This window comes from Galeopterus variegatus, unplaced genomic scaffold (assembly GCF_000696425.1).
Source record: "Galeopterus variegatus unplaced genomic scaffold, G_variegatus-3.0.2 Scaffold103, whole genome shotgun sequence".
Taxonomy (NCBI): domain Eukaryota; kingdom Metazoa; phylum Chordata; class Mammalia; order Dermoptera; family Cynocephalidae; genus Galeopterus; species Galeopterus variegatus.
Genome location: NW_007726214.1, coordinates 832,405 through 844,187, shown reverse-complemented (window position 1 = coordinate 844,187; position 11,783 = coordinate 832,405). Strand labels below are relative to the sequence as shown.

At 43.1% G+C, this 11,783-nt stretch overlaps 1 protein-coding gene across 1 annotated transcript in view; it reads left to right on the top strand.

Moving 5' to 3' along the window:
- Positions 1-8,568, top strand: part of MRPS21 (mitochondrial ribosomal protein S21) — a 15,526-nt gene extending 6,958 nt beyond the window's left edge. Inside the window, exon 3 of the mRNA XM_008584715.1 lies at positions 8,263-8,568. Within this exon, the coding sequence (XP_008582937.1) occupies positions 8,263-8,443 (181 nt within the window). The 3' untranslated portion in view covers positions 8,444-8,568. The remainder of the gene's footprint in view (positions 1-8,262) is intronic.
- The last annotated feature ends 3,215 nt before the right edge of the window (positions 8,569-11,783 follow it).

The window sequence follows — 11,783 nt, the reverse complement described above, 5'->3', positions numbered from 1 at the left end:
AAAAAAAAAAAAAAAAAAAAAAAAAAAAAAAAAACTCTGACTGGAACTAATTTGTTGTCCTTTGTTTACTTCTAAAATGGAGGAACTTCCTGTGGGGACCAGCACTTGAGCCCGGTAGTTGAGCTAAGCTAAATTGCTTCAGTGCTGCTGATTCCCTGGAGAAGGCTTTTTCTGCAGCTCAGGTTTTAATTTGTTGACCTTGTATGTACTTCCAGGTCTTGTGAGGTCTTATACACCTGGGTTGTGTGGCAACTGGTCTGGGCCTGAGTCTTTTCAGCAAACTACACCCCTGCAGTTCTGTATTCCTGCCCAGTCTCCCCTGAGTGATCCCGCACTGATTGGAGGGCAAATCAGCTGTCCATGCTGTACCCCAGTGTTCCCCCAGTGGGCCTGTCCCTCCCACTGCCCACATTCCAAACACTTCCCATGGGACAGGCTATGTGCCGATCCCTTGCGGTGACTCAGGTGGCTCTTAAGTGGCTCCTTTATTCAGTTGTCTGTGACTCTTCACTCCTTATGTGGGTCCTTGGGAACACTGTTAGTTGTCTTGCTGGCCTGGGGGCCACCAAGACCCTCTTCTCCCCTGCATCCCCCAAGCAACTTCATACGAAGGGCACAGCTGCAGCTTCTGCAAGCTCTTGCTCCGTGGGCTCACCAGCTCCAGCCCTGAAGTAGCCGGGGCTCAAAATGGTGGGAGCAATCCTTTCTTTCTCTCATCATGGCTTCTCCTGCCTTCATGAACTCCGTAGATCTCTCCTCCTCTTCCCCTGAGCTCTAGCAGCCCCAGCTTGGCTGTCATCGTTTTTCAATAGTTGTAAATTGGTTGATTTGTGGGAGAGAGTGATGCTGGGGACTATTCTGCCATCTTGATTGGAGCCCCTGATTGTTGCTAGTTTAAAAATAAGTTGCTTATTCTGTGGTCTAATTACAACAATAGGTAGAGCAAGTGAGAGGAGAGGGAGATAGAGGAGTCTTACAAAGGAAAACAGCCTATGTGTTTGCCCAGTGAGACTGCCACAAAATGCCTCTTATATAACCAGGGGTCCTCACTATGCCCTGGAATGTGGAGGTGGAAGGTGGGAGTTGCTAGGAAGCTCTGCGTGATTGGCTGGCCCCCAAACAAGGAAAATCAAGCACACTAGAAGCGTACCCAGTTGACCCATTTTACTGCTGATGGCTGAGCTTCTGGGTCCATTGAGTCCTTCTGCACACACATTGTTTCAGTGTAGGCTGGCTACACTGACATGTGAGTCTGCTACCCCCAACTTCCTCCTCCAGGCAGGTCGGCTTCTTTTACATAATCAGTTGAATTTCACTAAAACTGGCAGCTGATTTCTCCTTCGGTTTTAGGTTTCCAGGCACCCAAACTCTAGGCTGATCTGTTTACTCTAAAGCTCTTGGTCTGCTAGTCCTTAAACTATCTATGGAAGCAAATGGACAGGAGGATCACTGAGACTCGGTCACTTCCAAGGCCTCCCCATCACATATATTGAATTCTGGGTCCTTTAAAGTCAGAAGAGAGAACCTTGTGGGACCCTGTAGTGATATTTAACTCTTCTCAGTCTTAACATTGGTATACTTATTCAGAAATTGCAGAAGTACATACAGAAAAGTAGGCTGGCCGGTTACCTCAGCTGGTTAGAGCACAGCCTTATAACACCAAAGTCACAGGTTCAGATCCCTGTATTGGCCAACTGCCAAAAAAGGTGAAGTAGTGAACATTCTTACCTCTTTCACAATTTCGGTTAAAAATTTTTAAAATTTGTTAAGCATGATACTTGTTATTGCTTTTCTTTTTTTTTTTTTTTTTAAAAAGATGACCGGTAAGGGGATCTCAACCCTTGGCTTGGTGTTGTCAGCACCACGCTCAGCCAGTGAGCAAACCGGCCATCCCTATATAGGATCCGAACCCGCGGCCTTGGTGTTATCAGCACCACACTCTACCAAGTGAGCCACGGGCCGGCCCCTATACTTGTTGAGTTCTACAAAGCTCTTCCTGCATCCTATTCTATTAGAGATGAAGTTGAGTAAATGCCTCAACTTCTGGAGCATTTGAAGGTAATCTGTGCTTTTTTAGGATGACTAAAAGGTTCAGAGTAAGAGAGAGAATCCTTACATGGCATCTTGGAATTTGTTTGGTCTGTGTTTTGGAAGTCATTAGAACATCCAGGGAACACCATTTACCCACCCCATCATTATGTTCTTTCTACTCTTTCCCCTCTTCCACCCTTATGTTCTTTTGTTATTTTTTTCTTGTCTTTCTTTTTTGCCTGACAACACAGACATTTACTTAGTAAGATGATCACATCTGTTTCAAAACCCTTTTGAAACTCCACTGGGATACTTGAGTATGTATCTAAACTCCCTCCTCTTACAGTTTTCTTTTATCCCACTTTTAAATTGTCTTTATCAGGGCTGACCAGTTAGCTTAGTTGGTTACAGCACAGTCTTGTAATACCAAGGTCAAAAAAAAAGTAAACTGTCATTGTCATTCCAAAAGGCTCCTCTTCCTAGGTGATGCTATATTTGGGGGTCTCTGTCCTTTTTACAACCTCCCATATCCAGTCTCCTTATCCTTTTTCTTTCTTTATTTTTATTTATTTTTTTCCTCATCCTTTTAAAATTATATATATATATATATACACACACATACATATATATATATATACACACACACACACATACATACATACATACATATAATCTTTTTTCTTTGAGAGTTTTTTCTGTATTTTCTGTTGCTTTGTCCCCCACGGATTTGTTACCCCACTTCCCCTGGGTGATGGAGATGCAAAGGACTACTCAAAGCCCATCTCTTCTGAGCAGTGAGAAACCCTGATGTTGTTAACTTCCCTGGTACCCTCCAGCAAGAGGCATCCCTTCCTCGGGAAATTAACTCCAAATTGGGGTTTTCTTCCTGCATTTACTTTCCAGACCAGAAGTTACAGGAAGAGAACATAGGTAGGATTATAGTTTAACGATATAGGCTGGTAACTTTCAGTGAAACAAGTCAGATGACATTCCAGTAGACAATTAAGTGGTCCTATGAACACAAGCTTGACCTTAGCAAACATTCCTTCTCCCTCTAGCAGTTTTCCAGCAACTTAGATATCAGTCAGTAACTAATCTGTCTTTGAGCCAGCAACCTTGCTGTGCCACAAATCGTTATCTTACACGAGAGACTTATAGCCTGAGGAAAATTTCCAGTCCTCTGCAAGGTCAATATTTGAAACTGCAAGACTTTGGAAAACCAAGCCCTGTGAAGTACATATGCTCTATAGTATATTCCACAATTTTCTCCAATATACTAGTCTCTAATTCGAAAAGTGACCTTCATTAAACAGTAGTGAACACAGGTTAAGACAGAAATAAATGCTTAGATGTTAAGAATATTCCTTTCCCTCAGTGCCATGTCATCTTGTCTTCCATTTCCTCTTTTCCTCCAGTTGAAGAATCTAGACCAGCTCTTTCCTTGTTCATTGTCTCTTTTGCCCATGGATGGTGAATTCTTCTGAACTTGTTTGAGAAGCAAAGTACTGTTGTAGAGCACTGCATTAAAGACCTGAATTCTACTTCTAGCTCTGTTTTATGATCTTGGGCAGGTCAGCCTCTCTGAACTTTAGTTTCCTAATCTATAAAAAGATGACATTACCTACCTAATCAATTTCATAGGATCATGAATGTAAAAATGCTATCTAAACTCTAATGTGCCATCTTGGTAAAAGTAATATTATTGAGGCTTTATGAGTTAATGTCCCCAAGAACTGTACATATCATAAAGTCACTTAACCCCTTGTGCTGTGGGCATTTGTCAGTCATCCAGAGGACTCAGTTTTGTCATACATTTACTGATAATTTGCTTTTGCCAAGCATTGTTAGATGTAAAGATGAATAGTTTTGATCTCTAACCTTAGAAAGCACACAACCCATTAAGGGAATTTTTTTTTTATGGTTAAATATAATACTGTCTGATCGGTGCTATAAAAGAGGCATTAACAGTGTGCTGTGGCATTGGTTCTCCCTAGACCATCAGCATTAACATCACCTGGGAACTTGTTAGAAATGCATATTGTTGGCTCCCACCCTAGACCTGCAGAATGAGAAACTGGAGGTGTCATAACAGTCTGTGTTTTAACAGTCTTTCCAGGTGACAACGCATGCTAAAATTTGAAAATCAGGCCAGTCCGTGGCTCACTCGGGAGAGTATGGTGCTGATAACACCAAGTCAAGGGTTAAGATCCCGTTACTGGTTATCTTTTAATAAAAAATAAAAATAAATAAATAAAATTTGAAAATCACTGTGCTTTGGGAATGGAGGGAAGGAATGATTGCTTTAACCTGGACTAGTTTGCAGACATGATAACAATTTGGGCTTTTGAGGAACAAATAGGATTTCATCAGGCAGAAAAAGAAGAATATTTCATGTAAAAGGAACATCGTGAGGAAAGGTAAAAATTAAATGTACAGTACTTGGAGAACTGCACATTCCTTTAGTATGACTAGAGCATAGGCTTTACAGGGCAAAAAGAAGAATATTTCATGTAAAAGGAACATCGTGAGGAAAGGTAAAAATTAAATGTACAGTGCTTGGAGAACTGCACATTCCTTTAGTATGACTAGAGCATAGGCTTTACAGGGCAAGTCATTAAAGATAGGGTGAAGCTCAATAGTTTGGGCTTTCGGCTTTGAGCTTAGACTAGTTGTTCCCAAATTTGTCTGCATATTGGAATTACCAGGGAAACTTAAAAACAAAAAACAAAAAAAAAACTGCACATATCTCTTCCCGTTCCCCTTCCCCTTCTCCTTCTGATTTAATTAGTCTGGGGCGTGGCCTAGGGTTTGGAATCTTTAAGAGATTCCCCAGGTGATTCTAATGTGCAGACAAGTCTGGGAACCACTGGCTTAGACTATTCTGTGTGTTAGGAAATGTTTTTTTAGTGCCAGAATGAAATGATCTGATTTATGTTTTAGGACAATAATTGGCGTAGGGAAAGAATGAAAATAGGGCATCCTCCTTACCTTTCACATTTCAAATAAATTGTCCTTTAGGAAGCCTTCATAACCACCTTCTCATTGTCAGGTCCAGGTTAAATGCCTCTGTCTGCTTCTATAGCAATGTTTCCCTTATCTTTGCACCTATCATACTCTGTTGTAATTTTTGTACAGAAATATAGAATATTGTCGGATAAATTTGGGGAGGAGACAACAAATTCTGTTTTCTGTAGGGTTTGAGGCAGTTGGAAGTACTAGTGTACCTCTAAGATAAGATCAGGGCTAGAGATAGGGATTTAGGAGTCAACATTTTTGGGTCAGTTGTTCCCCATCATTGTTCCACATTAGAAACACCTGAGAAACTTTTAAAACATTCCCAGTACATGGCCCCACTGTAGACTAATTAAATCATAATCTGTGTGGAGGGGAGGCTGGGCATCAGTACCTTTTACAAACTCTTTAGGAGGTGATTTCATTGTGCATTGAGGTTGAGGCCCAGTAGTAAAGGTTAAGAGAAACATGTAGAGCCAGAAAGGAGGATGTTTACAGTCAGAATCTGGAGGGATACCAACATGTAAGGGTAAATTGAGGGAGAAGGCCAGTGAAGGAGACCCTTTGTGGATCAGGATACTGAGTCTTCTCGTCTTTGGTGCCCTACTTCTCTATTATAAGATTCTAGTCTTAGGGCCGGCCCGGTGGCGCACTGCTACAGTGCGCCGCTTGGGAGCGCGATGGCGCTCCCGCCGAGGGTTCGGATCCCATGTACAGACCGGCTGCTCACTGGCTGAGCGAGGTGCGGGTGCAACACCGAGGGTTGCGATCCCGTTGCTGGTGCCGGTCCAGTACGGGCGCGACACCGAGGGTTGCGATCCCGTTGCTGGTGCCGGTCCAGTACGGGCGCGACACCGAGGGTTGCGATCCCGTTGCTGGTGCCGGTCCAGTACGGGCGCGACACCGAGGGTTGCGATCCCGTTGCTGGTGCCGGTCCAGTACGGGCGCGACACCGAGGGTTGCGATCCCGTTGCTGGTGCCGGTCCAGTACGGGCGCGACACCGAGGGTTGCGATCCCGTTGCTGGTGCCGGTCCAGTACGGGCGCGACACCGAGGGTTGCGATCCCGTTGCTGGTGCCGGTCCAGTACGGGCGCGACACCGAGGGTTGCGATCCCGTTGCTGGTGCCGGTCCAGTACGGGCGCGACACCGAGGGTTGCGATCCCGTTGCTGGTGCCGGTCCAGTACGGGCGCGACACCGAGGGTTGCGATCCCGTTGCTGGTGCCGGTCCAGTACGGGCGCGACACCGAGGGTTGCGATCCGTTGCCGGTCATGAAAAAAAGACAAAAAGGAAAAAAAAAAGATTCTAGTCTTAGACTAGAGCATGACTATACTGATGTTTCCAACAGAACCTGCATTAATCTGCTTCTCTCACTTTTGGGAGTTTGCAGCAATTGCCTTGCTTCCCATCTCTCTGCCCCTAAAACCTAAGCAAACTGATCTATACAAATAGGATTCTCTAGTAGCCTACAAATCATTCTTGATGTTAAACAGCGGGAGCCTGGGAGAGGATCCCACAGGACAGTGGTTCACATGTCTATTCATATTTCTAATTTACCCAAAGCCCAATTCTTTTCAAGTTCATGTTTAGTCTGTTATTTTGGGCTTTATGGTGACACATAACAACAATAAATGGGGTTTACCACTGGGCATAAGTAGCTGATAGCTTTTCTTATTTTTATTTTTTTCTTTTTCTGACCCCTTCTTCCAATCATAATATATTTCAGCTTCCTTATCTCCAGTTGTGTTTGTGACTTACTTTTTGCATGTAATGAAAGGACAGGGTAAGCAGGAATGGAGGGCAATAGCAGAAGATGCCTCTAGACCTCCTCGGGACCAACTGATGATGAGTTGAGAGGAAAAGAAATTGCAGATTGGAGCCAGAGCTCTCAAGAGTCTAGGAATTAGGTTGGTTATAGAATAACCCCAGTGTCTTCTTGGCTCAGTGAGAACAAAGAGCTGAGTTTGAGTTAGAGTTATCAATCCAACAGGAGAAGTTGCATCACAGGGAATTGGGTGAGCAGTAAAGAAATAGGTTGAGCTCAATTTTACAGACATTTATAAAATATTATTTTTAACATTAATAAAATATGGTTTCTGTTTTTCAGGGATTTTTAGTCTAGTGATTTTCTTTTATTAAGAAGTTGGGAAAAACTTTGTAGAGAGTTGACATCTGGGCTTGGCATCAAAAAGATAAGAAAAATTTCAGTGAGAATGTTGACTGCTACTAGTTGGGGTGGCATTCAAGGCTTAGGAAACAGCATGAGTATTAGTGTGTTCAGGGAGAGTCAGCAAAATAGTGTGGTTGGAGCATGCGATACATGGAAAAATGATGGGTGAGGCTGTTATTTTATCTTTTTTTTTAAAGATGACCGGTAAGGGGATCTTAACCCTTGACTTGGTGTTGTCAGCACCACGCCCAGCCAGTGAGCGAACCGGCCATCCCTATATGGGATCCGAACCCGGGGCCTTGGTGTTATCAGCACCGCACTCTCCCGAGTGAGCCACTGGGCCGGCCCGAGGCTGTTATTTTAATGCTCCCATGTGTATCGCTGGTGTGATAAGGGACACCTCTTTCCCTGTATAAAGGATCTTAAAAAAAATTGTGGGAAAAAAATATATATAAAATAAAAGAAAATGAATTAAAAAAAGAAAAAAGTTTGTGGAAAGATTTATATTATCTTCCAATTCTATTTTTCTCAAACTATTTGAAGTACCCTCATATTTAGGTTGGCCCAGAGATTTCTCAGACCTACAGACTTCACCTGTATCAGTTCTTAAACACAGTAAGGATGGAACTACATTCTCCTCTAAGGACCAAGTAGGAATCACCTCTGGTGATTTTTTTTCAACTACAAATGGCTCGCCCCTTGTGAAGTTTGAAATGCCCCCTTGGTTGAGAATCACTGCCATTGGGAGCCACTGTTTTTATGGGACTGTGTCATATCCCTCAGAAGTGTTGTGGTAGAAAAAAGTTTGAGAATATTTTCCTGAATGTAAAATCTCTAAGAGTAAGGACCATGTAATTAATTGATTTTTTATTTCCCCACAAATTCTTACTGGGGCCTCTGTAAGTAGATTAATGCTGTTATTGCCACCATTTCCCATTCATTTTTACACACACCAGTTGTTTGGCCACTTGACTTCTGAGTGTCTATGAAACTGGAAAAGAATAATAATGAGCTCAAGTTTCTAACCTCATTGCCTGTCTTTATACAGAATTCTCAGTGTGGATGGGCTTATTGAGGACATTAAACGACGGCGGTACTATGAGAAGCCTTGCCGCCGGCGACAGCGGGAAAGCTATGAAACCTGTCGGCGGATCTACAACATGGAAATGGCTCGCAAGATCAACTTCTTGATGCGAAAGAATCGGGCAGATCCATGGCAGGGCTGCTGAGGCCTGTGGATAGGACTCCCAGTATGAAAACCCTCATCTAGTTTGTGTCTTCACCTCTTTCTTTCTTCAACCCCATTTTCTGTTACCTTTCTCTTAATACAATAAACTTAATCACATGTATGCAAGAAGGCTTACATATATAGAAGCAATCCCATGAGTCAGCAATGGACCCTCTCTTTTATTAAGTGAAACTGAGTCCAAAAGTAGTCTAGGAGTAGAATGGTGGTTGCCAGAAGCTGGGGAGGGAGGCAAGCAATGGCGAGTTACTGTTTAATGGGTATAGAGTTTCAGTTTGGGACGATGAAAAAGTTCTGGAGATGGTGGTGGTGATGGTTCCACAAAAATGTGAATGTACTTAGTGCCACTAAACTGTACACTTAAATGGTTAAAATGGTAAATGTGTATGTTACTACAATAAAAATTTTAAAAGTCTAGGAGAGATGAGGAAATTTTCTAAAATGTAGTGGAATATTACCTACCATTTCCTACAAGGCAAAATCTTACTGGAAAATCATCTGTTACTCTACTGAACTACTCCCCAACTGTTAGGTAAAAAGGAGAGAGCTCATTTGATTAGAGCACAGCCTTCTAACATCAGGGTCATGAGTTTGGATCCCCAAAGTGGCCAACTGCCAAAAAAAATAAAAGGGGGAGAGGAAGCATGTATGTGTTTGGAATAAATTCTGCTTCTGAAACACCTATCAACCAGAATAGAGTGCTGAATCCTTGCCCAAAGGAATGTTTAAGACAAATCTAACCCAATATTCATTCCTATTTTCTGTCTTTCCTTTAGTTTTCCTAAAGGAGACTAAGAGAGGGATGGTAGAGAAGAAATAAAGCAGTAGATGAGTGGTAGGAAAGAGAAAATGGGGGAGTGTTGATAGAAAGAGGGGCACGGAGCCAGAAATACCCTTCAGCATCATCACTTTAGAACTTGATTAAGCGAGGCAGGAGAGTTCAGAGGGAAGGGGTTGAGAAAAGTACACGGTTCTGTGGGAGAAAAGGTTGGAATGAAATTGTTGAGAAGAAAAGGGCGGGGGCGGGAAGGGGACAGAGTTGGGAGACTAGCGCTGATGTGAGTAGTTTGGGTAGAACAGGGTGGGATGGGGGCCAGTTGGAGAGACGGAGAGAGTAAAAATGGAGGAAACTCGGATTGTAGCAAAGAAAAGCATGGAGTAAGAAATTCCTTCAAAAGATTGGATTCTTCGTATAACTTCGTATAATGTATGCTATACGAAGTTATTACGGGTTCGGATCCCATATAGGGATGGCCGGTTTGCTCACTGGGTGAGCGTGGTGCTGACAACACCAAGTCAAGGGTTAAGATCCCCTTACGGGTCATCTTTAAAAAAAAAAAAAGAACTTGATTAAAATGCAAATTATGGGACCCTATACTTTAGATCTTCTGAATTGGAAATTGGGGTTGGAGCCCAGCAGTCTTTTAACAAGAGCCTACATGTGATTCTGATGCTACTAGAGTTTGAGAACCACTGCCCTATATGCAGTCAAAGAGATTCCAGGTGGAGGTTCCCACCACCACTACCTCTCCCCAGCAGGCACTCCTATGTATGTTACTCTGACTGCTGGGGTATCTGACCACTTTGGGAAGATCATCTGCTCTGCTTTCTCTCCTGCCATTTGTTCCCTCTACCCTTGGTCACCAACAGCCATACTACTAGTATAAGGAGAGTTGGCTCTAACCCCTGTAGGAGAATGCAGAAGGGAGGCAGAGGCAGCTGACCCACCTCTTCTCTCCCAGGCTGCAGCCCTAAGCGTGGTGTTAAAAAAGGAAATAAACAGAGCTGTCTGTCAAGCTTTCTACTACTCCAGGTTACCAGTATTCAAACATTGTCACCTTGTGGTATATTAGAGTGGCTTCATCTTTCTGGCCTTAATTCTGTCTCTTAGATATCATTTCTGCCTTTCATAGTTACCATACTTATTGATTAATTAAGCGGGGCCTGCAAGAAGATATGCTGGAACCACTGTGGCCTTGCCTCTGAGAGCTTGATCATTTTTTCTCCACTCAGCAGCAGTAAGGCCCAGTGAATAAAGCATGTTATTGGATCCTCCATAGAGATTGCTTAAAAATAGAGATCTGCTTCTTGTCCTCTGAAAACTTACATTATGATTTGAGAAAGTCTATGTACAGGCCTTCTTCAACTTTGTTACCTTTATACAACCTAATGTTAACAAGTTAGACATTGATACTTCTGAACCACCTTTCAATCTCTAAATTTGGTTTTTATATCACCTTTTTTTTTTTTTTTTGGCAGCTGGCTGTTACTGGGATCCAAACCCTTGATCTTGGTGTTATAACACAGTGCTCTAACCAAATGAGCTAACCCGCCAGCTCCTACATCACTTGTGAATGATTTTGAGCCATGACATAGTGTCACTTCCTGCCACGCTGGTAGGGTATGTTTGTGATAGCAGACCCAGGCCTGTTACTTGGCAGTATTAGCCTGGAGCTAAAGTTGTCTCTGAGCTCCCAAAATACTAAGGGGTAGCTGAGATCAGGAATTTAGTCTCTGAAAATTATCCCCTGCTTGTCCTAATCTCCAGACCTGACCATCATCCATCCATGCTCCCCTAGAGCAGTGAACAATGGTGGGTTTTAGCAGAAAGCCAGTTGAGAGGCCTCATAAACAGGGTGGAGGTGGGGGTAGCTGGCTAGTTGGCTGGCTGGCTGAAGTTCTAATTTGCTTGTGCTGTGATGGCAGGGAGAAAAACCTTCTACTCCCTGCTCTGGCAGGCTAGAAGATAACCGTGTGGTGGTTTAATGAGTGGGGTTCATCCCTGCATTGGGTACAGAGGAGGAGTGGTTTGGTGTTTTCTCAGAGGATGATAGATAAGTACCTCCTACCCTGAACTTGAGGACCTTAGAAATCTCAACAGTTCACTGAAATGCCTCTGGTGGGCCTGCTCCAGTCGTAATTTCAGGATTTTATAATGTAATGCTCTGGAAACAGGTACCCCTTTACAGTTGAGACTCTGCTGAATAACATTGTACTTTCAAGTTTTCAGAAGTGCACTAAGTAAGAGTTTGCCTATATGTCTACTGAGAATACTAACTGTATACTAACAAGGTAAAGGAATAATGGAGTGATGTGTTAACGTAGGTAACTGAAGAGAAAGGAAGATGGAGCTTCCACTATGTGCCAGCTACCTTAACATATAAAATTTTTTACTTAGTCAAAAAGATCTGTATTTAATCATAATCTTGACAAGTTATTTAAAACAAGCCCTTGAGGGGCCGGCCCGGTGGCGCACTGGATAGTGCGCTGCTTGGGAAGCGTGGCGGCGCTCCCGCCTGAGGGTTCGGATCCCACATACAGAC